This window comes from Heloderma suspectum, chromosome 14 (assembly GCF_057233095.1).
Source record: "Heloderma suspectum isolate Gila_16-S chromosome 14, 16-S_ref, whole genome shotgun sequence".
In the NCBI taxonomy this organism is placed as follows: domain Eukaryota; kingdom Metazoa; phylum Chordata; class Lepidosauria; order Squamata; family Helodermatidae; genus Heloderma; species Heloderma suspectum.
In genome coordinates this window covers 5,757,266-5,785,056 of record NC_139471.1, presented here as the reverse complement: position 1 = coordinate 5,785,056, position 27,791 = coordinate 5,757,266, and the positions used below count along the sequence as shown (strand labels likewise).

General features: G+C 47.9%; 1 protein-coding gene across 1 annotated transcript in view; it reads right to left on the bottom strand.

Moving 5' to 3' along the window:
- The window catches only part of CCDC180 (coiled-coil domain containing 180), a 56,794-nt gene that overhangs the window by 6,502 nt on the left and 22,501 nt on the right, over positions 1–27,791 (bottom strand). The window contains exons 16-34 of the mRNA XM_084821191.1: positions 27,035–27,161; positions 26,001–26,040; positions 24,438–24,763; positions 23,268–23,485; positions 20,139–20,314; positions 18,080–18,260; positions 16,640–16,786; positions 15,444–15,588; positions 15,214–15,330; positions 14,275–14,373; positions 12,424–12,519; positions 10,393–10,583; positions 8,943–9,019; positions 7,990–8,113; positions 7,546–7,629; positions 6,773–6,845; positions 5,251–5,392; positions 1,743–1,903; positions 661–798 (exon numbers count right to left, since the gene is read on the bottom strand). Coding sequence (XP_084677317.1) covers positions 661–798; positions 1,743–1,903; positions 5,251–5,392; positions 6,773–6,845; positions 7,546–7,629; positions 7,990–8,113; positions 8,943–9,019; positions 10,393–10,583; positions 12,424–12,519; positions 14,275–14,373; positions 15,214–15,330; positions 15,444–15,588; positions 16,640–16,786; positions 18,080–18,260; positions 20,139–20,314; positions 23,268–23,485; positions 24,438–24,763; positions 26,001–26,040; positions 27,035–27,161 — 2,662 coding nt within the window. The remainder of the gene's footprint in view (positions 1–660; positions 799–1,742; positions 1,904–5,250; positions 5,393–6,772; positions 6,846–7,545; positions 7,630–7,989; positions 8,114–8,942; positions 9,020–10,392; positions 10,584–12,423; positions 12,520–14,274; positions 14,374–15,213; positions 15,331–15,443; positions 15,589–16,639; positions 16,787–18,079; positions 18,261–20,138; positions 20,315–23,267; positions 23,486–24,437; positions 24,764–26,000; positions 26,041–27,034; positions 27,162–27,791) is intronic.

Genomic DNA, 27,791 nt, shown 5'->3' with positions numbered 1-27,791 from the left:
CAGGGGGGGAGACTTCAGGCTGCAGGGGGGGAGACTTCAGGCTGCAGGGGGGGGGACTTCAGGCCCAGGGGCCCAATATAGCCCTCCTGGAATCCCCATCCAGCCCCCTGGAGTCCCCTGACCCCAACCCCTTGGAGTCCCCTGACCCCAACCCCTTTCCCCTGACCACGGTTCGTTTGGTGGCTTACTAGCTTTGGTGCGGTCTCTCCCCATTCTAAAAGGCTGAAATGCCTCTGCTCAGGCTTTGCTACTGGCAGGAAGAGCTTTCAGCCACAACAGGCGGGTATCTTTGCCCCACCCGTTTTGTTGGAGACCCCAAGGCAAGGGGCACGTGCATGTGTTTATGGCAGTCTTTTGTGGGCCCTGGCAGCTGGTGATACAGCCCAGGTTCCAAACTCTTCCCTCCAGAGAGGGAGGGGGGCAGAAGGAATCACAGACTGTCATCTCGGCGGACTGGCTGACAGCACAGATGCCACCACCCAGAAGCCGCCCTCCCATTGATCTGCAGGCTCTTCTAGCAGCTCCTGGTAGCATCCGATAACAGCCCATGCTCCTGTGCGTTAATTGCCCCAATAAGCAAAGCTCCATCTCATCCTCCAAACAATCCCCATCTGCGTGTTGAGGAGCTCTGGAAAAAAGCAGCGGGACTCAAAGAGGTACCTCCAGTTTCTTGGTGCAGAGACGGATCCCTTCGGCTTGTTCGTTCTGCCTCTCAACCTCCGCTTGGCACAAAGCCTCCAGCTGGGGTAAGTTGTGAGGATGCCCCAGACTCGGGCAAAGCTTAGTCTTGTTCCTGTCCTTGATTTGAACAAGTGATAGAGGATTGGTTCCGTCTGCACTAGACAGGGCGGGTGTATGTGCTTTTGGTCTGGGGGTCGAACTGCCCCCCTGGACCAAACCCAGCTGGCCTGATGATGCCAAGGGGGCAGGCCCCTGCCCTGAAGCCACACATTTCCCGCAAGGTCATGGGCACCACCCCTACCCACTTTTTTCCCCCCATGCAGAGAGGCACAGAGCTGTGCAGAGAGAGGTGACTCTTGTGCGAGCAGCTCCTCCCCCCACACTTGCGTCTCGATCGAAGAGCAAAAAGGGTGGGAAAGGACTCGCCCCGTGCTTGTTGGAGTCAGTAGTGTGGGAAAAACCCTGCTTATATTGAATGGAAATAGATGGGGGCTCCTCCGTCCCCGGAGGGCGAAGTTTGAGGAGGGAGCGGGGGAGGGGCCCCGCAGGGGGTGCTCAGCCCTCCGTGGGCCAGATGAGGGCCATGATCCAAAGGTTGCCCTTCACTGCAGTAGAAGCTGGGAATTTAGGCACTTGTCACAAAGGTTTAAAATACATGCAAGATTTTTATAAAATATAAGTAAGAATGTATTGTATTTTCATAATGCTTTGTTGTGAACTGCTTTGAGCATCTTGTATGGAAAAACGGTATGCAAATAACGTGATTGATTGATTGACTCTGCCTCTCTCCTTTGTGGAGCAACCTCAGTAAGGACCTGCTTGCTAAGTTCAGTGCTTCTGCTGACCCCTTCAGAGACCAAACTCTGCCAGCCGGGGACTTGCACTTCCCACTCCTCAAAGGCTTGGCTCCCTATAGCAAGCACTGGAGGCCAGTTTCATGATGAAGCCCTCCCCCCTGTGTTGCAAGGGCTGCCACAGGGGCCATTTCCCTAACCCATGCAACATGGGTGGAGCAACAGGGCAGAGGAAGGAACAGAGCAGGGGGCGCACAGACACCCAACCTTTGCAATGTCCCATTTTTGTAGTTGGTCTTGTAGATGGCACCGGATCTGCTCCACAGAATCCACGAGGAGTTGTTCATGATCTTTCAAATGTTTGTCGATAACCAGCTGGGTGATGTGAGGGAGCTGCTCCTCAAATTTCTTCAGTTGATCCCGGAACTCTGTTAGGATTTGGGAAGGGAAGACTGTGTTATTCCATGTAAGGACAAGGTTTCAGTATTCTGAGAATAGGGCTGTGCTGCAGCCTTTCTGAATGTTCAACCCCCGATCGGGCCTATCGGGGGTTGAACATTATGCTACGTGATGTTTGAACCCGGACACTATATGTTAATCATGGGTTAAACAACCTAACTACTAATTGTAGATTAAGTGAGGGTTGTTTAACTCACGATTAACCTACAATGTCAGGGTTTGGACATCACATAACAAGCCCCGATTGGCCCAATTGGGGGTTGAATATTCAAAATGGCTGGAGAATGCGCCCGGTGTTAATATGATTTGCTGCCGTTATGTGCAAACAAGGTCATAGACAGCTTTTGTTTTTAAAAAATAAAACAGCAAGTTTCTAGCCTTCGTGGTTGTGAAAATAAGTGCATGGGAAGTTCAGGGGGCGGGGTGCACCAGTGGCAAAGCATTTCTAGTGGTCAAGAATAATTGCCCAGAATCATTTCTTGCTCTTCTCCATGACTAGCAGAAGCAGAGTAAATTCTTTAAAGTGTGCAAAGACAGGCAAACTTGCATGTATATTTTTAAACAGGTCACAGAATCCAAATTTTTGGATGAAGAACGTTGATTTTTACAAACTTAAGGCATATACAGCCCAGAGAGAAGACTTGTGATGCGCTGAAAATGTCAGAGCTATGCATCTTTTAAGTTGAATGCATAATAAGATGTCCAGACTGGCTGTTTCATACACACAAAACCCATTTTTCAACAATGGGGAACACACCATCTCTTGATGGTTACTAGCCAGGAATCTGGAAGCAGAAGCTTCGGTAAAGGTGTGGGTTAAAAGCCTCATGTAAAAAATAAACCTTTTGTTTTCTCTTTCCTAGTTTTCCTTCCAATCTCAAGCCCGTCTCCTTTTTCCTGTGAACTGTGGGTGCTTCCAGGCAGAGGGCTCCTAGTGCTAATCAGAAGGCATGATGCAATTTTCATTGGAAGAAAAAAGCTCCTACTGCAGCAAAGGTAGGCTTTTTTGGCCTCTGTGCACCACCACATTGAAGTTGAAAGGAAACACACCCAGATGGGACTGAAGTCAGAACTTTCAGCTGTAATTCAAGGCGTTTGACAAAAGTGGGGCACTAACCATTCAGGAAGTACAGCCAGTGGCATACCCCCCCCCCCATCGTTGGTGGCTCATAAATAATGGAACGAATGGCTGACAAGCAGGTGCATGGCCAGGTGTGGCCTGTTTCCTGGGTACCCCATGATAAATCAAGCAGATAAAAGGCCTGGAGATGGTTCTGAGTGTCACATTTGCATTTGGTAGCTGTTCACTGGAACTCCCAATATGAGGTCCAAAGAGTGTCCATGCAAGTGAAGGAGGCCATCATTAGGCTGAGGAAACAACATAAACCCATCAGAGAGATAGCAAAAACATTGGGAGTGGCCAACACAACAGTTTGGAACATCCTGAAAAAGAAGGAATTAACTGGCAAGCTCAGCAACAGCAAAAGGCCTGGAAGACCACGGAAGGCAACTAAAGTGGATGACCGCAGAATTCTGCTCATGGTGAAGAGGAACCCTTTCACAACATCTAGCCAGGTCAAGAACGCTCTTGAGGAGGTAGGCATGTCATTGTCAACATCTACAGTCAAGAGATGGCTTTATGAATGTAAATACAGAGGCTTCACAAAAAGGTGCAAACCACTGGTAACACTCAAGAACAGAAAGGCCAGATTAGCCTTTGCCAGAAAACACCTAAAAAAGCCTGCCCAGTTCTGGAATAAGATTCTTTGGACTGATGAAACCAAGATTAACTTGCACCAGAATGATGGGAAGAGAAAAGTATGGCGAAGGAAAGGAACAGCTCGTGATCCAAAGCATACCACATCATCTGTCAAAACATGGTGGAGGCAGTGTTATGGCATGGGCATGTATGGCTGCCAATGGAACCGGGTCACTGGTGTTTATTGATGACCTGACTGCTGATCAAAGCAGCAGCATGAATTCTGAAGTGTATAGCGCTATACTTTCTGCTCAGATTCAGCCGAATGCTGCCAAACTGATAGGATGCCACTTCATATTGCAGATGGATAATGACCCAAAACATACAGCAAAAGCTACCCAAGAGTTTCTCAAGGCAAAGAAGTGGGATGTTATTCAATGGCCAAGTCCGTCACCTGATCTCAACCCAATACAGCATGCTTTTCACTTACTGAAGACAAGACTGAAGGTAGAACGACCCAGAAACAAGCAGCAGCTGAAGGCAGCTAAAGGCCTGGCAAAGCATCTCGAGGGAGGAAACTCGGCATTTGGTCATGTCCATGGGTTCCAGACTTCAGGCAGTCATTGACTGCAAAGGATTTTCATCCAGGTATTAAAGGCGATCCTTAAGTTTGAAATGATGTTGGTTTGTTCCGTTACTTATGATCCCCAATGATGGGTGTGTGTGTATGCCACTGGCTGTACATCCTGAATGGTTAGTGCACCACTTTTGTCAAACCCCTTGAATTACAGCTGGAAGTCCGGACTTCGCTCCCATCTGGGTATGTTTCTGTCAGGAGCGCCCTAGCGGCCTCTTTCAGTAGACTCCAATAGCCAACTCAAGACACAGACAAAAGGATTCTTTTCAAGGCTTTAATCCTTTTACAACTTAATGACTCTTTTAGATGCTAATTACCAGCGACTAAGCAAGGAACAGCAGAGTGGCCTATGTGCCGAGTAGGCAGTTGATTCCCGTTTGAAGGAGAGTCACTTGAAGACCCTGAACTTATGGGCTAGGGAGAGATCCTCCCTCTTTCCCTTGGGTCCACAGGAGGCAGCCGTTGCTTGCGTGCCAAACGGGCGCTACGCCTCCTTTCCACGCCCTCCATCACTCGTCACTCCCTGCGTCTGCGTCGAGCAAGCCCCCCTCCTGCACTTTCTCACTGCTAGGATCACTATCTATCTCAGGAATGCCGACAGGAGGAATCTCTGCCAGCTGCTGTGCCTGTGAGAGAAGAGCTGGCTCCTCTCCCACGGATTGCTGATCCTCCTCACAATCAAAACGGCTCTGGGGTTCTATCGGCTCAGTTTCCACCCTGACAGTTTCCTTTCAACTTCAATGTGGTGGTGTGCAGAGGCCAACTGCCAAAACAGTCATCCTTGTTCCAATATTTCTGGTCCTGACTGTATCTGTCCTGAATCTCCCACCATTCAGCTTCATGGGGTGACCCCTTTGGTTCTAATATTATGAGACGGAGAAAAATGTGACCGACAGCACAACCTTATACATGTCTACTCAGAAGTACGTCTCACTGAATACTCCCAGGGCAATGGGTAAAGGATTTCAGCAAAGGTTTACCAGAAATGCAAGCGATGTGGTACTCGTCTGTTTGGAGGAGATACAACAGAAGTTTCTGACCCAACACGTCGATACACTGGTCGTAGGTTTCTTGCAGGTATTCCGGCCTAGTGATCTGATGCTTATCCTTTTTGTAAAAGTCCTTTAGAAGGTGGGAGGGTGGGTGGAGACAAAGAGCTGGATGAAAATTTTTGTGCAGTGGGGCCACAGCCACAGATGACAAAACATGTGGAGGCCATATTCTACTCTACTGCTCATTAACATGGACAGAACAGCCTGGCTGGATCAGACCGTGGTCTCTCTAGACCAGCATTCCAGACCACCTTCCTACCAATAGCGGGTAGCACATGATCACCATCTTTGTTTCCAACAGTGACTGGGAAGTTCAGTCATGTAGAGAGTAAAATGGCTACCACCACAAAAACGTATCTGTTGTCAAAGAGGGCTGCCATGTTTTTGTGGTGGTGGCCATCCCCCCACCCCCATCCCGGCCCAACAAAGCCCTGGAATGATTCAACTTCCAGGCCATTGCCAGAAACAAAGGTGGTGGCCGCAAGCTGCCCACCACTAAGGCGAGCCTTCCAGGACCCCCATGAACCCTAAAGAAGTCTACTATCCTAGGGGGTGGGGCAGGAGACAGAACTTGGCCTCAGACCTGGAGCTGTCCCTGGCTTCAACACTTCATATATCTGCTTGTCTGCGTTTTTGTACGGCTATTGCCATGCAAGCAAAGCCAGCCTCATTCCTCCATCTGCTAGTCCAGCAAGACTTACCTCATGGCCCCAAATCATTGTAATGCACGTCTCCCCACTCCCACCCCACATCATGTGCTAATGCTGGTCGAGGCACAACATGACGGCATCAGGATGCAGGACAGGTTTTGCTACCCCTTACAGAGGGAGGAGGGGGATGATTCTCCAAATACAGGGGTATCGGACCTCAGGACCATGAGCCAAATCTGGCCCTCCGGGGTTCCTCAGATGGCCCCACCTCCTTTTCACCAAACATGGCCAGTGTAGTGTAGTGGCTGGAGAGTTGGACTGGGAGCCGGGAGATCCGAGTTCTAGTCCCCACTCAGCCACGGAAGCTCACTGGGTGACTTCGGGCCAGTCACTGACTCTCAGCCCAGCCCACCTCACAGGGTTGTTGCTGTGAGGATAAAATGGAGGAGGAGGAGGACTATGTACGCCACCTTGGGTTCCTTAAGGAGGAAAAAAAAGGCGGGATATAAATGTAATAAACAAACAAACATACATACATTGTTGGGTGGTTTCTTGGCCTTTGTGCAGTTTTTCCCCCATTCTAAAAGGTTGAAATGCGTCTCTTAATGCTTAACTGCTGGCAGTAAGAACTGTAAGCTACAGTATGCTGGTATTTTTTGTATGTTGGCCCTGCTCCTTTTGCCTTTGGCCTCGATCACCACGGGAATGCGGCCCGCAGGAGCTTCTTGGCTCTCAGGCTGAAAGACGTTCAACACCCCAGCCCTGACAGGTAGTTCTGCCCTGAAACTAAAAGCTCTTACCTCAGCAATACCCATCAGATTATCAAAGTTGTCCCACATGATACCGAAGATAATCCCTTTAAAATGGTCGTTACTAAACAAAAACAATGGGGAAAAGGGACCCTTAGTATGAGAGTATTTAATAATATTTACAGTATTATCACCTGTACTGATGTCGGAGTCCTGATTTACTTAGGTCCCAGTCCAACCAGATTCGAGGACTGCCAAAACAAAACGAAGTCACAGAGGCATCTAATTAAGTGTTTATTGATTATGCAGGTGATAAATGGATGCAGAAAGAAATGCAAATGCTCACACGTCCCTTCAGCTGTTTGAAGCAGGCCTTCGAATCTGGTTTGACTGGGAGTTAAGAAAATCAGGACCCCAGAAGCAATACATCTGAGCAGAGAGCAGGGTTATTTGCATATGCAACTGTAAATTACCTTGCGTGAGGGGCCTACTGGGTTAACTAAAAACTGCCCATTATTCTAAGCTATACATGTTTCTATACGCTACAAACAACATAGCGGTCCCTGTGTACGTTCACACCTGAGTCCTCGCTATTCTCGCGAAACCAAATCTAATACACAACCAAAAACCAAGGAGCGGCCATGGGCAGATGGGATGCTGGAAAGACGAGGGGACTGCTTTTTCTGTGCTCCTTTTTAAAGAAAATTGGAGTCCATCTAGCGAAGCAGATAATCCGTATGTAATAACTGGGAGTGTTTAAGGAGAAAATAAGCCCTGAACTAGCTCTACATCAGCGAGTCTCCAAAGATAACCCTGCGACTTACTCATTCTCTTGCGGCTTGTCCCCAAAGATCAGCAACTTCCTATCCGCCCGAGTCTGCTTGGTATATTTCTGGATGGAGCTGACGCTGCATTTGAAAGAAGAAAATATTTAAAGTGTTGTTTTGCTTCTCTGTCTCTGCCAGTGAAGGGCTATGTTTCCAGTACCCCAGCCAGATAAACATCGGTAATTAAAATAAAGATTGGCAAGCCACTTTGAGGGACATAAGGAGAACCCCTGCTGAATCAGACCAAAGGCTCACCTAGGCTATTTGGACACTGAATTGAATCTTAAGCCCGTTAAAGCCTAATTAATTTGGGTGGCTGAAAAGCATTTCTTTTCTTTAAAAATGTCCTTTCAGTATGGAAACAGAGTAAGTGGCGGGGAGGCTGGAATGAAGAGACGACACCCCTGAAACGCAAATGGGGGGGATTTATCTTTTCCTTACCTTCCTGACACCCGTTTGCCAAGGGAACTAGATTTTTTCGCAGATACGACATTGATGTTTGTACTGCCCGGGATGCTGTCGGAGCGGACGCGCGCCCCGGGAGACATCTGAACTGGATTAGGCGCTTTTGAAAACACACAGAAGAAAAGATGGAAAGACGTTTTCAGCTGCGGGCAGGGAGAGCACCAGAAGCTACTGGCATCAGGTGCTTGCCGGGGCCTCCCAAGGCCAGCAATCCGAGGGCCCACCTTCCCAGCAGCACTGCGGCGCTCACTTTTCGCAGGGCATCTTGAGGCCATGTTTAGTGTGCCCCGTTGCTCCCGAGCCAGGGGGACCACTGAACGTGCCTTGCCCTGGTCCCCACCCCCCCAAATCCTGGTGCCAGCACCACTGGTTCCGATTCCACACCTAAAAGCAAACGCACACTCTTCCATAAGCAGGGTTTTTTGACTGGGCGACATCCAGGGTGGAGAACCTCAGGCCCAGGGGCCAAATCTGGCTCTCCTGGGGTCCTGATTCAGCCCTCCAAGGTTTCCCAGGGGGCTCCACCCCATTCTGCAGGCCCCACCCCCTTTTGCCCAACCACCCATCGTTTGGTGGTTTCCCAGCTTTTGTGCAGTTAAGCTGTGGTTTAAACGATTGATGGTTCAAACAAGCCAGGACTGAACGGTGGTTTATGATCCTGGCTTGTTAACAAACCCTAGTTTAAGCTCCTGGAGTCTGGACATAATGGGGAACTCTAGTTAGTCTAAAAGTGGATGTTTCCAATCTTCTTCTCGCCAGGAGAGAGGAGGGGGGAGCAGGCAATGCCAAGTTCACTAAACTCTTTCCACAAGTGCTAAGCTATGACTTAATCATATGTTCAAAATGGGATATAGATTCAAATAGTTGATGCCAACGAGCTAAATTGTATGGATGCAACGACTGCTTATGCAAAAGACCTCCTTACCCACCTGCTCCTTCTCCTCCAACTGACATCAAGCGTTCTCTTTCAATTTGTGCCTCTGTCATTCTTCTGGTCCGCTGAAATCTGAAACCAGTTCAGTGTAAGTGTCATGACCCCTGAACCTAGATCCCTGCACTGCCCCAAGGAAAACCACTCAGGGGCTAACCTTCAGGACCGCCTCCTGTGCCTCCCAGCCTGAAGACATGGCCCTTCTGCCTTCCCTGGGACATCTCTATCCCCTCCTTCTTGTAGAAGCACAACCAGCTCATCCCAGGGGGGCGGGGGGCAACTGCAGTACAAGCCTTGCCAGCCCATGTAGTTTCAAAAGGCCTTAGGTCTCTGCTGAGACAATAACTTGGCTGGTACATCATGATAAGCCATGGTGGGTTGTGAGCTATCTTAGTGTCAGCATGGCTTACCATGATGTCTCAACCTGGCAGAGGCGATTCAGTGTTTTCCCAAACAAGCCACCCTGAAACTGATGGCTTGTAGTAGGCATGTTGAGCATAGCTTGTTCTCAGGGTGGCTTGTCATGACGCCCGAACCCGGCACGGTAGCTCGTCCCAAGTGGCTACAGAGCCATTTGGCAAGAGTGGCAAAAAAATCCTGTGCCGTTCTTTGTGATCCTGCCAGTGCCACCACCAGTCTCCCTTGTCAGTGACTGCCCCCCCCCCCGATGCCCAAATGGCACTTTGGAAGGACCATCACTCATTCGCCACCTTTAAAAAAATATATATTTCATAGGTCGCTCAGAATTGCACAAGTGAGGTTGTATTTTTTTTTTCAATTCCCCAGTCTTTCTCAAATATGCAGGAACACGGATTTGGCTGTCTAATACATGTAGTCTTGTCTTGTCAACTTCCTTGTATGTTTCAGCTGTCAAAGGGAGGCTGAAGTAAAGGGAGGTAACATACACAAGGCAAGACTGCATATAAGCTAATTTGTGCACAGTTACTATTATTTCCCGCCCCAGTCCTTCGTAAGACAAAGCAGGAACCCATTTGTGCAATTCTGAGGGACCAAAAAAGAAAAAGTGAAAGGAGTAAGTGCACGGGGGAGGGACACACACGGCATCTCCCACTGGGCAATGTAATCCTCTCACTATTAAGTGTTGAGCTGACACTTGTCAGCGTCGTCCTCTCCTTCAACACTCTTCCCTTTCAACATGTTTGCAAATTTAGAGGCTGGAAAGTAAATGAAGGGGAAATTTGCACAATTTTGAGGCTGGAAAATAAATGGAGGGGAAACTTGCACAAACTTTGAGGCTGGAAAGCAAATGCCTAGGAATTTGCGCAACAGCAGTAACTGCTCCAAGAAGGAGACATGAAGGGGGGGGGGTCAGCCCTGCCCACCTGGGAATGCAGCCACTGGGAGCTTCTCTCCTTCCTCACCCCCCCTGCCCCCACCTTCCATAGTCTTGGAGCTAGTTGTACTCCCAGCCCACGTTGAACACTTACCCACAGAGTTGCTTGATCATGCTGATCGCTACATCATCGAAGAACGGCTTACCCATCCTGCTTGGATTCATCAGGGATGTGCATTCAATGCCCATCACAATTGTCTTGCTCTCCAGCAAACTGTCGGACTGGAGAGAGGCTGTGAGGGAGCGCTGGACCGTGTGATCGTGGACAGAAGAATTCACAGCATCCTGTGCAGGGAGCAAGATGGAAGAATGTAAGAAGAACTCTGTGGGGTCAGACCAAAGCATTCGCATTTCCAGCGGTTTCCAGCCAGATGCCTGTGGGAAGCCAAATAAGCAAAGGTGGATTTTGGGGCCAGGGGAACTTTTAAGCTTTATAGATCTGTGATTTCTAGGTGAGTATCATGTGTTGTTTCCCCGCCCCCCTTGACTGTAAGCTCCTCAAGCAGGGGCCTTTCCTTTTACTTATGTTATTATATGTAGCACCACATAGATAAATAGGGCTTGTTGCCCGACACCCCATTTTTCTTCTGTTTTTGACATGAAAAGGAAGCTTTCATTCCTGCTGGGAAAGCAGAGGAGAAGCCTGCCATTCTGAAAGCCAGGCCTGACTCTGGAAGCAGAATGGCTTATGTGCTATAAAGCCATCACCCCCTCTGGCATGACCATTGTTCTTCAGACTTAATCCCTTGACCTTTTACCTTCCTTGAACCCTATTTTCAATCTACATTAAGGCTCCAAAGGTCAGCCCAAAAGAATCAACAGGAAAATACTCTGTAGTCTCTTAATGTTTACCTGCCTAGTTAAGCTGGGAGAAAATATTGTCCGTCTGTTTATTCTCAAACTAGGACACAGCGTAGTTTCAATGAACCAGCAGACAGAATTTTGATACTTCAGTACTGGAAGGATAAATGTTCACCCCCTATAATGCAATGCACGGAGGCCCTAAGAACACTAGCAACATTCGAAAGACTGGCATACTGGCATCACTCGCAAACGGACCTCTATATGGATATTTGGTCTGCTTTTATTGAAGTTTATGTATAATCTATTGCTTTCTTTTTTAGAATGTTGTAATAACTGAAAATGAGACCATTAAAACATGTAGCTATATTAGTGATTTTTTCTCTTTTTTTAGTTTTCTGTTGTTCCTGTTTTTGTTTGTTTTGCTGAAACAACAAAAATTGATTTTGTTGAAAATCAATAAGAATTGATTTTTAAAAAAGAGACAGAATCTCGCCATCGTTTAAGTTTTAATAATTAAACTCACATTTCAGGCATCTAAGCAGACACCCACTGCCTCCAACTTCATCGCACCCTGGACTGCACAGATGTGGGGTGGTAATTTATTTATGTATTTATTACATTTCTATACTGCCCAATAGCTGAAGCTGTCTGGGCGGTTCACAAAAACAGGTAACACCCCTTCCTTTACTGACCTCTTTCCTGCAAGTCCATTAGCTTGCCAGACACACACACACCCCTTTCCTTCATTATCCCCACTTCTCTGAAGAACCCAGTCAACTTTTCCAGGCTCCTTTTTCTGTCTCTTCCCCAGGCTTGTGTGTCTTCAGAGAGAAGCAGCTTGCCAGCTGCCCCTCTTTGCTCACAAGCTCAACTGCCAGAGCCTCCCTTCTTTCCCTTCCCCATATCCATCTCCCTCCTCCTTCTCTTTGCTGCCACGACTTCTTCTCTCCCCCGACACAACCTGCTAGTCAATGACCCTAAACCATTGCTTTTAACGTATCTGCCTTAATAATTAGAACTGGGAGTCTGTATGAAGGAAATATAACCTGAAAAACACCTGATGTTTTAGTTTGATCTTTTGAATGTACGTTTTAATTCTTTTCAATAAACTACTCCTGGGTTAAGCAACAGTCTCATCTACCTCCAAATCCCCTGAACCCCTTAAGGTGCCAAAGGTTTGGAACACTCAGTGCCCAATGTTAAAAGATCCCTTCAAGTGCAGAGCTCACACATCTGAAGCTGCACACTCAGGCATACATCCAGGCAAAAAGGACACTTGCTAACAGACAGATCATCATCATCGTGGCAGAAAATTATTTACCAGGCCCAGCAGCAGGCAATTGAGATACTTGCTTCTCTTCTTCAGTTCTTCCATCACAAACATGGCAAACTCATAGAGCACTTCTGGAGTTATGGACTGAGCAAAAAAATAAAATTAAGAGAAAGCACATAAAAAATATACCCTCTAAACCAGGGGTGTTGAACCTCAGGCCCACAGGCCAAATCCCCCAGAGGGCCGTGCCATTTTCCCTGACCACCAATCATTTGGTGGTTTCCGGCTTTCAAGCAGTATTTTTCCCCATTCTAAAAAAGTAGAAATGTCTCTCCTAAGGCTTAGTTACTGACGGTAGGAGCGTTAAGGTAAATTACACAGGTATTTTTGGTGTTTTGACCTTGCCCTCTTTGCCCTCTCCCTAGAATGCAGCCCCCAAGAGCTTCTCTGAAATTGAATTTGGCCCTCGGGCTGAAAGAGGTTCAACACCCCCGCGCTCAGTATCTGTCTCTCTCAAAAACACTTGCCTATCCACTCAGCCACCATTAAAAAGAGGTCCCAGGACATGGTCTGAGTATTCACAATGCAGCAAACTTGCTGAAGCTAACCAGGCCTGGGGTCTGCTCAATGCTTGAATGAGAGACCACGTCAGAATTCTACATACACAACACCTTGAATTTCCACCATGGAAGAATGGTTGGACATAAACATAAATAAATCCTAGACCAACCTATTGGTATCTCATTTAAGAAATAAAAGTCCTGCTGGATCAGACTGAAGTTCCATCTAACCCAGCATCCTGTTTCCAGCAGCAGCCAGCCAGATGCCTCTGGGAAGCCCACAAGCAGGAAATGAAGGGAAAAGGCCTTTCCCCTTGCTTTTCCTTAGCATTGGGTATCCGGATCTATACTGCCTCTGAGCAAGGAAGGTCCATTAAGCTATCATTATTAATAGCTGTGCATAGACCTGTCGCATCTGTCTGGTGAATGCCACTGTCATCCATCGTATGAACGGCCAGGAAACCCTGGCATGTTTGCAGAGGATTCTGAGGAGTGTTCTACAGTGGTGTAGTGGGTGCATTTTGAAGTGCAGGCACTCACCATGACCTTCCCATGGCCACGCCCCCAGTGGGAGTCTAAAAACTGCAGGCAGCTGTGTTGATGGATAACAACAAACCCAGTTCCAGTCATTTTCATCTCCCCCAGGAGCAGATCTTTTGCAAAGCTGATCAGTCTTAATTGCCCATTCAATTGCCAAGCCATCCCAAAATGCTATAGTGTTGCTGGGGAAATCTATTTCTCCCCACCTACTGTGAGGGCTGCATCTAAGCTCAGAGGAAACGAGGAAGTCTGAACAGGTGGCAGGTGACATCACCGTCCCTGCTCATAAACATGCTGGTGCTGTGTCCCTGCAAACCCTGCCTCCACTACACCACTGGTCGTCTAGGGTGCACACCAAAGCTTGCCCATCAAACCACATGATCCGAGAATGCACCCTGGAGCAGCAGCGCAGTTAAGTAATTGACAACAAGGCCTAATGATGGGCCTCCTCTTCAGATGATAATATACGGGCTGGTACCCTCCCCCTTTAAGGAATGTGTATTACTGCAGGCCCTCCAGCTAAGTGGGGCCCTTGACGTCTGCCCCGAAGTCCTGCCCTCACAGCACCACTGCCCTGAAGTCCACCCAACTACACAGGGGAAGATCCACGGTGGTGGGCAAGCTGACCTTCAGGCAGGTTTGTCCTCCATTTCTTATCCTCTCATCAATGAATCCCTGACAGGCTTCAGGGGGACCCCCAAGTTTCCCCAGAATAGAATTTGAAAACCAGGGCATTTGAACCCGCACCCATCTGCAACACAAACACGGATCCTTTTTGCTGCATGGCACTGGAACGTACTTCTTTATCCACATTGGGATGGGCACAAGCATCGATCCGCCCAATGAGCTTCTCCAAGTGGGAGTTTAACGTCTGGGTTTGCAAATTCGATTTTGCCACCTAGAAAGGAAAAGGGCAAGCTGAAACCAAAGGCATGCTAAGCCACACGGAATGCACATGGAGAAAGGTTTCTCCGGCTAATGCTGACATGAGTGGTTTGGGGCTTCTGAGGGTGGAGCTACATGTTCTACCAGCAAACACATTTGCCAAACACGTATTTGCCAGTTAGCGTGTGTGTGTGTGTGTGTGTGGGGGGCAGTAATTGGCAGGAGAGAGGCGGCAAGCAGGTGGGAGTCCATCCCCTATTGTCAGTTTTCCTTCAGCAACTGAACTTCTTCTGCTCTCTGAGCCCAGCTGAGGCAATAACAGCTTGGAAAAACCAGCCTAAAGCAGGGCCAAATTCAATTTCACAGCAGCTCTCGGGGGCTACGTTCCAAAGGTGAGCAGGGCTGAAGGCAAAAGCAGAGGAGCCAAAATAGAAAAAATAGCATATTGTAGCTTAAAGCTCTTACTGCCAGGAACTAAGTCTTAGGAGAGGCATTTCAAACTTTTAGAATGGGGAAAATCCCCCACAAAACCTGGAAAACCATTGTGATTGGTGGTTGGGGCAAAGGGACCTAAGAAAGGGGAAGGAGTATGGCCATCTGGGGAACCTCAGAGGGGCAGATTTGGTCCAGGCCTGAGGTTCCCCACCCCTGGCCTAGAGGAGGGGGCATTTACAGGGAGAATCAGCAGGTAAGGAAGAATTAATCCCCTCCTGTCCATCAATTCTCCCTGGAAAATCCACACACATTAATGTTCAGAGACAAATGTGGGGTTGGAAATCCTGTATTTGCATGGCAGTGTGTAGCTTTTGTTTATTTATTATTTCAATTTAAATCCATGGTCTTCTGTTTGTACCTCTGTCTTGATTTTCACTTGAATGTTTGTCAGAAACCGTTGGATTTTCTCCATGAAAACTCGATCCATCGCCAGAAAACGAAACCGGCTTTCAAACTTGCTGATAACCTCCGTAGCCTCAGGGGGCAAAAAAAAATGTCACCAGATAAGTTTTGGGGGGTTGTTTAAACTCCTCTTGCTGTTACTAACACAACTCTGTCTTTCTAGAATGGAGCCAAACGTCTCCTCACCTGCTCCAAGTAATTGGACTCCATTTTCTCCATGTCGATCATGATCAAGCCTTCAACAAACTCGATGCGCCCGCTCTCCTTGTGCAGGCATTTTGTAAAGACGTCTAGTTCCTCAGGAGAAAAATTTCCTCCGTCTGCAAATAATCTGAAAACAAAAAACCCTCCAAATTGGTTTATGGCTAAGTTTTATATTTTTGGAAATTGTTACTGAAAAGTAATAACTTTTTACATTTTAAGAAAAGAAAAAGGAAGTAATTTGTTGGGAGTGTAACTGTTACAAGGGAGGGAGGGACAGCAGATCTCTGCTCAAACATGCTGAAGTTATACTGTAGATCATAGAATCATAGAATAATAGGGTTGGAAGTGGCCTACAAGACTGTCAAGTCCAATCCCCTGCTCAGTGCAGATATTGGTTTGTGTACTAGTGCTCCATGTTCTGCCTTTGGGGCTCATTTCTTTTCCCTCTCCCCATTCAGGAGGGTGCTTCCTCTGATTTTTGAAGGCAAAGGCAGCCATCTTGGACAACTGATTGGACAGGAGCACCATTAAGGCCCTGTGACTGGATGGGCATCTCTAGCCCCAGCAACCTCAAGAACAAACCATAGGTTAACTTGGGTTTAACCTACGAACAGCCCTACCTGCCCGGGGTTTGGATGTCACAGAAACAACCTACAAATGCTGCATTTTTAGATTGTTCCTGGAAAACAGAAGTGGCTCATGGGTGGTGCAGTCCCAGTAATTTGTGGGTTAATTAATTAGCCCAGGAATCGCCACCGTTACATCCAAACAAGGTCTAAGAGTTTGTCTTCAGTATCAGAAATCAACTTGCAGTCCTTTCATGCACAACAACATTCCTAGCATTGGATCCAACCCTTATGCAATGGGACTTGCCTGTCGTCTCCTCCCCCCTGCACCTTCTCATATGCCCCAAATCTGGTCCAGAGGGTATTCCAACCCCCCGGAGAAGATTTCAGAGGCATGCAAAGGATCGCAGGAGGGAAGGGGAAATCCATATTTGCCAGTGGCTCCCTCCTTTTCTTCATTCCAGCAGCCTAATTTAGAGGGGAGAAGGGGATATAAAGCGTATTTGTTGTTGCAAAACCGAAATGGAAATAAACAGGACTGAAATATCCAAAAAAACCCAATAAACATCGATGCTGTGTGAACGGCAAGGTATTAAATGGACTCTGGTGTACCTGCACGCTTTTAAGAAGTCGGTGTTTGCGTCCCGCAGTTTCCCCAGTGCTTCTTCCAAATACTGCCGGTAACTCCGCAGGGAAAGCTGCATCACTTCCATGTGGTTGATCAGCTCCGAGTGCAGATTGTTGCTTAGAGTCACCAACCTACGAATGAGGAGAGGGTGAGAGGAAGGACCCCTTGGGAAATGACCCAGAAGCATGTTTTGCAGGTGTCTGCTTGGCTCGCACAGAACCCAAGCGCCCTGAGAGGTTTAAATGGGCATGTGCCCTGTCTATTGCGAATGCGGTGCTGCAGAGGGCACAGAGATAAGACCAGAGTTACATGCACCCTGAAGTCCCTGCGTTAAACAGAAAGCTGCCATTGGCCGTGATTTTCTATCCATGAACAGAGAAGCATCACACTCTCTGTGCTGGAAGGCCTACATGCCTTGCATTGTCAGTTCTAGTGAGAACCAGCTCATGAAATGCCAATGAGGTCTGTGGTGAGTCACCGGAGTCTCAAATGTGGTGCCCATGGGCACCAATGTGCCTGCAGACACCTCTTGACACCAACCAGGCTCTTTGCCCCTCCTGATTTTAATTTTATTTCTGAAAGTTTTTTTTAAATTACACTTTTTTTGGCTAGCATGCTGCAAAGCAAAGTGCTGCCCTCCAGTGCCATCTTTATTTGAGCTCAAAACAGTGGTTTTGTGTTTTGGGGCTCAGACCTCCTCCACCTCTGCTTTATGCTCAGATTTTTGGGCAAGTGACTTTTCTTTTAGTTTCACTAGTCTGCCTTCTGGGAAATGAGTGTTTTGTGACTTGTCATGCTCCCCATGGCAGCCATTTTGTGAGAGTGCCCACAACACTCTCTCAACATGCGTCAGCAGGTTTTGCTGATGTTGTTCTGGTCCTCTCGAAGCTTGCAGAAGTTGGCTTTGCATAAATGATGCAAATAAAGAAGTTAGGAGAATGTCCCTTATTTTGCATGATTTATTCTGTCAGAGTTGGCCAGGGGCAAGGCCGCTGAAGCCATTTCTCAACTACTGGCAATCTTTCCCAGCCACCTCTCTGGCATCTGAGTTTTTAGCAGGCATGGCCCACAGAGTTTCAAGGCTATCTTCACAGCTGTAAGGGCTAAAACAGCCTTTCCCTACTGGGTGGGTTGGACTACAACTCCCATAACCCCCTAGCCAGGCTGGGCTAAAAATGTGCTCTTTGTTTAAAACAAAAGCTGAGATTCCACGGAAGTGGAGTTCTGTGGCCAAGGCCACATTCTCTGCTATTGCAGCACACACACATATGGCCTAGATTTGAATGCGGCCTGTGAGGGGCAAAGTCTCTTCCCGTTTCCCTGGGGGTCTCCAAAGCTGTGGCTCAAAGCCACAATGCTGCGATGGGCAGCTGAGTCTCAAGGAGTGGGGAGGCATCGGGAAGTCCCATGGGCACCAAACTGACTTTTCCGCCCTGCTTTCCGTCAGGAACATGTTCTCCATGTCTTGGATTCTGTATCGGAAAGTTTTGCTGACGCTGTTCTGGTCGTCTCGAAGCTTGAAGAAGGCAGCTTTCTCCGCGTTCAGAGCCTCCACCATGCCGGCGCAGTGGCGAGCCAAGCGCTCGTTGTGAAGCCGCAGCTCCGCTGAGATGGAAACGGGGGGAATGCTTCAGGTTAAAGTCGGTGAGAGCAGTTAGGGAGGGCCTGAAAAACCCTGAAATCTGAACCCAACCTGGCGCCCTCCCCAAAGGCGCTGGACTACAGCCCCCATCCCTCCCAAACAGCACGGCCATTGGTCGTGCCGCCTAGTGGTTCTGAGAGTTGTAGTCCAACCAACCTTCAGGACACTGGGCTGGGGAAGGCTGATGCAGAAGGCTGTCGGAAGAGCCCTGCTGGGTCACGCTGAGGTGGATCTCAGCCAGCATTCTCTTCCTAACAGCAGCCAGGCAGATGCTTTGGGGACTATTGCAAGCAGAGCTATAAAGAGGCTGGCCTTCCCTGTTGCTGGTCTCTGGATCTGGTATCCAGAGGCTTACTGCCTCCAAACACGGAGGTCCCATTTAGTGAGCAGCCAGTGGTCGGCCAAGGCTCCATGGGAAGGGACGTGGTAGAGCTTTGCACATAGAAGCTCCCAGGTTTGATCCCTGGCATCTCCAGGTAGGGCTGGAAAAACTCCTGCCTGAAACCCTGGAGAGCCATTGCTGCCAGTCAGTGTCAACAATACTGGGTTTCATAGACTCAGGGTCTTACATCATGTGAGGCAGCTTCCTATCTTCCCATTTAAATCACACTATTTGTCAGAACTATGAGGACTACAATCTTGCTTTATTTTTAGGGGATGGGCCATAGCTCAGTGGTAGAGCCTCTTCTTTGCATGCAGAAGTTCCCAGGTTCGATCCCCCGCATCTCCAGGGAGGGCTGGAAAAACTCCTGCCTGAAACCCTGGAAGAGCTGCTGCTAGTCAGTGTTGACAATACTGGGCTAGATGGATCAGGGCTCAGGATAAGGCAGCTTCTGATGTTCCATTCATTTTTCTGATCTTTAAAAGCATAAATAAAGAGCCATTGACACTCGTGGCTTCCATCACATCTTGCGGCAGGCAATTCAGTAAGTTAAATTATGCGTGACGTGAAGAAGCAGTTCCCCCTTTGTCGCTCCTGAGTCAAACGCCACTGCCAGTCTACTTCACTGACTGGCACACAAACACACCTGACCTGAATATTACGACGGACGGAGACAAAAAATAATCTTTCCCTGCCTATATCCCATGTCTCTACTCGGGAGCATGGGGTTGTGAGCTGGGGGGGAGGGGAGCCTAGCTAGCCAGCTGATAATAAATAGCAACAAGTGGAATCTGCAACAAAATCTTGCAGCACGGAGAGCTCCTTCCATTCCTCTGCCAGTTTTCCATTCCACCACTCCTGGTAATTCAGTTCTGTGCCCACTGAGCCTGCTCAGTCCTCATTGGGCAGTTTAGGTCCCCCCTCATCCCCCCGCTCCCAATTACATAATTAAGCTGTGGAATTCCCTATAACAAGATGTCATATAAGATGTTCGCTCGGAGGATATAAGTTAATCCTTCACTATCGGCCACGATAGCTAACCAAGATCTCCATTTCAAGGGGAAGGAGACCTCTGAATATGGGTTCCTGGGGACAAAAATAGGGGAGGGTGGCCACTTTCGTGTCTTGCTTTTGAGCGTCCCACAGTCAGAAACAGGGCAACAGATGACGTGCCCCCTTGGCTTTATCCAGCAAAGGCAATTCCTTTTTAGTCTTACTTTTATATGATGTGCATATATTGTCTGTCTCAGCCTTCTCTGCAACCTGGGAGTTATGTGGGACCACAATCTCCACAATTCCCAGCCAGGGTGCCATTTGTACTACTGCAATTTGGGGGGTGCCCCATGCCTGCTGATCCCTCCCTCTTGCGTGAGGAAGGTGCCATTTGGGCTGCCTAGGGGCTGACGCGCAGAGGAAAGAGAGGGCTTTTGGTACATAGAGGGTGAAAAGGCATCAGTACCCATCCTGACCCGGTAAACGTCCTTCTCGATGCGCTCCCGCCTCGGCTCGTGCAGGTGAATGCGCAGCTGCAGCTCTGAGCTGAGCTCCTCCTTCTTCGCAGCCCCGATGGCCCAGGCGTTGGACAAGGACTGAGCAAACCACTTCTCCAGGTGCTCAAAGAACCGCAGCCGAATCCTGTGATTGGAAAAGAGGGAAGGAAAACAGGGATCTGTCTGCTTACAGGCCCAAGTGTCAGTTTCCTAAGCTTGGCATCTCCTGCTTCCTGTGGTAGCTCCCTTGTATCATGGGATGCGATGTGTACCGCAGAATTAACATCGGAGGCATGCTTTGCTCCAGGTCTACGTTCAAGGCCACGGGAGAGAAACTGCCTGGACTGAGAGGAGTGGGCCCCCTCTCCTTGCCCCTCCCCATGATTCTAGGAGAGTTACTGGGCAGACTGTTTCTCCCACTTGGAGAAGCAGTGACTGAAGCAAAGAGACAACAGGCAGCCTCCTTTGTGGGTGGGGAATTTTGCTTCGTTTCTGCATGTGGAGGGGCTGAATTATTCAACTGCAGCAGATGTGGAGAGAAGGCACAATTGCCCTAACCAGGGCCAGCGTCAAGAGTAGACATGGTTGGGCACGTGCTGAGGGCCCACAGCCCATTGGGAGCTCACTGACAAGAGCCCCCTGGAGTTGCTCCTCCCCCACTGCGACCTGCTAGTTCACCTGCCTGTCGCTCTGGCCCAGGCAACGGAGGTGGGGAGGAGCAGGAGCAGGAGATGTCACTGCTGACTTGCTCGTCAGCTCTTCACCTCTCACGCAAGCAACTGGCAGCCATGACGAGGAACAGGAGGAGGAGGAGGAGCAAGAGCAGCTGGTGACCATGGCAGTGAGAAGGGAGACTCGCTCAGGAGGTGACCCATGGAGGGTGACTTGCCCAAAGGCCCTCAAAAACCTGGAGCCGGCACTGACCCTAGCCCAGCAGTGGCAGTTCAAAAGAGGGCAACGCGAGTTCCATGACTCATGCAAAGATGCAGCAGGGAATCTCCTCTGTGGCTGGGTAACTTCAGGCTCCTATTCCATGTATGTATTCCTCATACCACACTTCCTGATCCTGCACAACACACAGTCTGGGAGCTGCTAGAGTACAAGATCCACATTTCAATTCTGATCTTGCATTTCCCCCTGCTTAAAATGTAGCCCCCTGTAAGTTCCAGAAGAGGTCGCATCCTGCTCCCTCTCTGCCATCACCAGTTCATTCAATTGTTTACTGAAAGGTACAGCTCTACCTACTTCCAAGGATCTGGGTGATATGGAAATACAATAACGTTTTTAATGTATAAACTGCACCCTCTGCCTACTAGATGTAGAGATATAAAGGCCTGGGGTGGGGGCGGGAACCAGAGAAAATGAGGGAAAACACCAGAAATAATTTTGAAAGCCTGTTTTCCCCCATTTCCTCCCTGCCACCAACACCACCCAGGGATTGAGGGGGCGCTTTTGGAGGGATGGGATTTTCCCCAATTTTTTTCTGTGTTTTTTCCCAAGGTTTTTTCATTTTTTCCCCAGGCGTTCACATCTATAACCAGGCAGCTGGAAGGATGCTGCATTTCTCATAAGAAGCACAAGGAGCACAGGATCAAAAAACAACCAAACTAAAAGTAAAGGAGCCCACCTCATCTCCCTCAGGAAAGAGTTCCACAATCAGGGAATATCGCTACACAGAAAGATGAATGGCAAGACAATCAGGAAATTTCTTTGGCAAATTGCAGTGGGTCTGGTGTGGACAGAGTACTGGAGGCTTTAAAAGAGGTTTTGTAGTCATGATGTACTTCCAAATATACAGGTTGTTTGGGTAGCAAGTGGGCACATAGGTAGACAGTGGTTACCCCAGAGAAGCATCAGTCCCACATCCAAAGACCTGGTGTATCACAGGTGCTAAGAGAAGACGCTATGACTTAGGAATGCCCCAGATCAACTCTCACTTCTGCCATGAACTCAGTAGCTGGCCTTATACGAGCTGCTGCTTCTCAGGTTCAGCAGCAGCAGCCCAAATAGAATACATATGCGGAGCTAACTTACAGGGTTACTGTAAGGCAGTCTTCCTCAACCTGGTGCCCTCCAGATGTGTCCATGCTGGCTCAGGATGATTGAAATTGTGGTCCAACACATCTGGAGGGCACCAGGTTGGGGAAGGTTGCAGTAAGGATTACAACAATCTATGTGAAATGTATGTATGCAAAAGGCTTTGAACAGAGGGCTGGTAGGTGCTAAGGAATATTAAAAAGCTGTCTCCAACTGCCAAAGGCCTCTTGTCAAACTTTCCAAAACTCAAAAGGGAGTTCTCTGGCTCACCTCACCTGGGTCTCCAGTTGCCTCTCCTTACTCTGGAAAAACAAGACAAACCTTCTTTGTTATTTTTCTGTTCCCATTCAAAATTGTAAATATTCTGCATAAAATAGCCCTCAGAATGGGGTGAGATTAGGGATGTATGGATTTTGTAAAATCTGTCCCGTCTGCATTTTGTGGATGGTCATATGCCTTTCATTCTGTTGTCCACTAGTCAATGGAATTGGATTTTTTCCAATTTCCCAAATTTGCATTTGCACAAATTCACACTTGCAAAAATGTGCAAATCCCCCTCAATGCATGAATTCCCCCCCTCAAATGCACAAATCCCCCCCCAAATTTTCATGCTTTAGCCTATGGGAGAAATGTGCATTTTTTGGTCGGTGTTTTTTTATTTTACGTATTTTTCTACAACTAAATTTGCATAAAAGAATGGAAAGTTTAAAAAAAGGTCAAGTCTGTGGAAACTGTGTGACTCAGAAAAAGGCAGTCCACTGCAGAATCCATGGGTCAGATTCATAGAAATCCAAACTTATTTGATTCCACTGTGGATTTCTTCAACACCCCTAGGTGAGATATACATAAAAATTAATTCCTAAATTGATTCACTGCAGTTGTTCAAAAAGTGGGCTTTCCGGTTCGAGAAAGTGGGATTTCTTCATAAAATCCTGAGTTAGCCTCTCTCTGCCTATTCTGCCTATGGATTTGGAGACTTGTCAAAATCTTCCTCCTTAACCTGAGAGGGGGTGTGTGTGTGTGTGTGTGTGTGAGAGAGAGAGAGAGAGAGAATGACTCACTGTCTTCTCGCATCTGTAAAGAAATTTTCTGAGAGGTACACCTGCTCCAGGTAGGGAGGCCGGAAGTTGCCTTTCAGTCTTCCCGTATAATATTTCTCAGATGTCTTGGCCCTGAACTTCTTTAAATGTTGAATCACCCTGTAAGTGTTGCCACTCGACGTGGTGAAGAATTCCATGGCTGCTTCTGTTGGCTCTATGTGCATGGCAGAGAACTTCACCTGCAGGCAGGCAAAGAACAAACTATAACACTGAGTCCTAATTAAAAGATTTGTTTTCAGAAACCATCCATTAGACGCCATGGAAGCCTCTGGCTTCACCATTAGGACAGAGGGAAGACACTAAAAGGAAGATAAGAGGCTGGGCAGTTTGTTTGACTTCTCTTCAGATAAGCGTAACAATAACAGTCTTCCCCACCCTGGTGCTCTTCAGAGAGCTGGCTGGGGCATGCTGGGAGTTGAAGTCCAACACATCTGGAGGGCACCAGGTTGGGGAAGGCAGTTGCAGGGGTTTTCCATCCTGTGATTCATGTCTTGTCTTCATGGTTAGGAGGCTCTGGCATTACCTAGAAAGGCTGTTGATGGAGTTGGATGAGGAGGACAAAGAGCTTCACCTAAAGCAGGGGTGGGCAGAAGGTAGATCTCCAGATCTTTTGGACTTCAAATCCCCACATTCCTGACCATTGGCCAGGGGCTTTGGAAGATGAAGTCCCAAACAGCTGGAGATCTACCATCTGCCCATCCCTAACCTATAGGACAAAGGAAGCTAGGAAGTTGTCCTACACTGAGTCAGACCTTGGTCTGTCTAGCCCAGCACTGTTAACACTGACTGGCAGCGACAGCTCTCAGGGTTTCAGGTGGGAGTCTTTCCAGACCTACCTGGAGATGCTGCCGGGGATGGAACCTGGGACCTTCTGCCTGCAAACCATGTCCTCTATCACACTGAGGTATGGCCCCTCCACCTTTAGAGCCCATGACTGCAAGCTCTGAAGGGGCAGCGTGACGTCACCTTCCCTCCCTCCTGCTGAGGCCATTCTCCCTGCTCCCCTCCAGGGTCACCACTCATGTTGGAGGGGGGCTCACAGTCCTCCTACCCATACCCAGAGTGAAAGGGGAGCTTCTCGTATGGCTTTGTGTTTGTTCATTGGCACTAAAAAGCAGGAGCCCAGCTCACCGATACTGGCTCTGCAGCACCTTCTGCCTCGTGGATTTCTTTAGCTTCCTGCATGGGAGTGCTCCCTTTCTCAGAATTTTCTCTGTCATCGCTTTCTAGGATAAAACTTGTCCCATCTCTGAGGATGCCTATTCCGTCACTTTCTGGAGCAGAGCTCTCCGTTTCTCCCAGTTTCTCCATCTGGTCAGATTCTTCGGCTTCAGTCTCTTCTTCAAGCTTCTTCTCTTCCTCCTCCTCCTCTTGAAGCGCTGCTTCTTCTTCACATTCAGGGGCACCCTCCAAGGTCTCCTCCACCCCTTCAGCTTCTTCTGCATCCTCGGCCATTTCTGCGCAAAGTGCACAAAACAGGAGATTATAAATGCAGCACCAGCAATGGTGCTCCAGCACCCGTGAAGCGGGGAACCTCTTTCAGCCTGAGGGTCAAATTCCATTTCAGAGCTCTTGGGGGCTGCATTCCAGTGATGGGCGGAGCAAAAGGCAAAGGGGCGGGGCCACAAGTACCAGCATATTTTAGCTTAAAGCTCTTACCTGGCAATAGCTAAGCCTTAGGAGAGGCATTTCAACCTTTTTGAATGGCGGGGGGGCGGGCGGGGGGGAGAGAGACACACAAATTGCATTCTAGCAACATCTGGAGGGCCATCATTTTGGAAAGGCTGTGCTATGCATGCTAATGGTGTAACAATGATCGTAACAAGAATGCTTTGTTCCAGTTGAGGAAGAGGATTGAGAGGTTCAGCTCAAGCAGGTGCTGGGCAATGTGATGCCCCTGGAGACCTTTCTTGGTGTCCTCTGAGGTGCCCTACCCCTCCCACTTTTAATTATTATTTTTAAAAACGAATGGTCTTACTGGCAGCTGGGATCTCTTCAAAGCAAAGTGAAGGCCTCCAGCTGCTCCGTCTTCATTTCCCATGAATGCTTCTGGGTCACATGTGGGGTTCAGAGACATTCTTGGGGAATGAAGATGGTGGGTGGCTGCAGGGTGTTTTCCTCTGCTCAGCCACCAAGAAAAAGAAGGGAACTAGGTTTCTGTCGCCACTGAAAATGGAGGGTTCAAGGAGGTTGTTTAAGGTGTTGAAGCTCAGACCCCACCTCTGCCTTGTACTAAATCTTTGGGGCAGGTGGCTTGTCCCTCGCGTGTTACCATGTCTCCCATGGTAGCCCTTTTACGGTGGTGGCCAGGACAGTTTCTCAAATGTGACCACAGACCCAAAAAGGCTGCCTATCCCTGAGCTAAAGTCTTCACACACGGTCAGCTTTAGAGAGCTGCCGACATCCCAAGCCTGGCAACATCTTGGCAAAGAGGCTCAATTCTTCACATGCCACCTGCAAGAGAATGCTGGAGACCATGTGGCACAGATCTCACTTGGCATGCTCCATCTCCCTACCCCAGGACCCCTGGAGGGTTTTGAAGGAAGATATTGAGAGGGGACAGTGACACACAGGGATGTTCACAGAGGGAGTTCCAAGCAGAAGGGAGAGTGAGTGGAGTCATCAGCGACAGCATATTATCTTACTGAAGGGGCAACGTTTAAAAAAAAAAACATGATGGGAAATAGAAATTACCTTCCTCTTCAGCCATAGCCTCTGCCTTCTTTAATGGACTCTGAAGAAAAATGTTAAAGGTGGAAGTAGAAAAGATATGCTTTCAAAAAGGGAAATAGATAAGATCAATTAGCTTTTTATGAATGAATAATAATACTTAATATATGACATTTATATAGTCCTCACTAGACCACTAGTCTTCAAAGTGCTTCACATACATTATCTTACTTTAATCTTTACAACAACCCTGTGAGGCAGGTGTCAGGAACTGCTCACCACTGCCCCATGCAGTAAAGCACAGAACTGCACCCTCTCAGTTAAATGTCAGGAACTGCATGCTGCTGCCCCATGTGGTGAATCACTGAACTGCAGGTGGTAGCTTCTCAGCAAAGAACCTCCTGGACCTGGACCGACCCCGCCCACCCAGAAGGGCCACTCAGTTTCACCACTTGCGATACTTGGTCTGCTTTTGTTGAAGTTTATGTTTAATTTTTAGCCACACATTTCATATCCATGCACTGAAATTGATAAATTCAAATCTATGTAGCTACATTTTTTTCTTTTCCTCTTTTGTTTTGCTGAAAGTTAACCATCAAAATTGATTTAAAAAAATTATTTAAGTGAGTTTAAAATGTGAAACTGCACATGCTCACTAATATTTCTCTTTTTTTAAAATCAGGGTTGGCTTTCATCCGGGTCTTTTTTTGTATTCTAACGTATGAAGAATGTAGAAGCAGTTGTAAAGAATGGCATGGCAGTGGCAGGGAGAGGAATGTTCACTGTGTGCTTCACAACCTGAGTCGTGCACATGGTACTCTAAAGACACCCCCCCCCCCCCGGACTGTTACTTCCAAAGTCTAAAATTGCCTAGCTGCACCATTGGTTCCTCCAGATTTTGCTGGACTACAACTCACATCATCCCTGATCATAGGCCACGCTGATTGGGGCTGTTGGGAGCTGAAGTCCAAAACAACGAGGGCACTAAGTTGGGGAAGGTTGCCTTCTGCCTATCTAGTTACAAGAGCATCTGATTAATAGATTTGATTTCTACGTACACCTTTATAGATTTCCTTCACATAAAAATACCGGCTGAGGGAGGCACTGTAGGAAATCAGTTCACGCAAAATATAGTCTGGGTAAGCTGTTACTTTAGACAAGAGGTCTTGATGAAAGGCTGCGTACCTGTTAAAAAAAACAAAAGAAAACAGCTAACTGAGCTGAAATGAATTCCCCCCTGCTCCCAAATTCTCTTCTATCAATTTTGCCAAGAAATATTATCTGGAAGTGCAAATATTCAGAAGCTACATGCTAATCATGCCCAGCATTTGACATCACATGATTTTGCAGTAGCAGTCGACTCCTGACACATCAGTCATCTGGCACGCAGTAGCCATCAGAATATGCCAATGCATCAATAAACTTTTGACAATATCTGACAGACGGCTTGCAAAAGAATGATTTGATGGCAAATCAAAAAGTATTTGATGGCGAATCTTGATATCCAAATCCAAATTTCCAAATTTGGAAATTTTGGATATCAAGATTCATTCTATTTACAGTGGCGACAGAAACCTAGTTCCCTTCTTTTTCTTCGTGGCTGAGCAGAGGAAAACATCGCCCTGCAGCCACCCACCATCTTCATTCCCCAAGAATGTCTCTGAACCCCACATGTGACCCAGAAAAGGCACAGAATTTTGAAATGTTGCAGAATTTTCATGCCAGTTTAAAAAACAAAAAAGCAGTGTGTTGAGGTTGAAGGAATTTTAATCAAGAACAGGGATGGGGAACCAGTGGCCCTCCTGATTTTGTTGG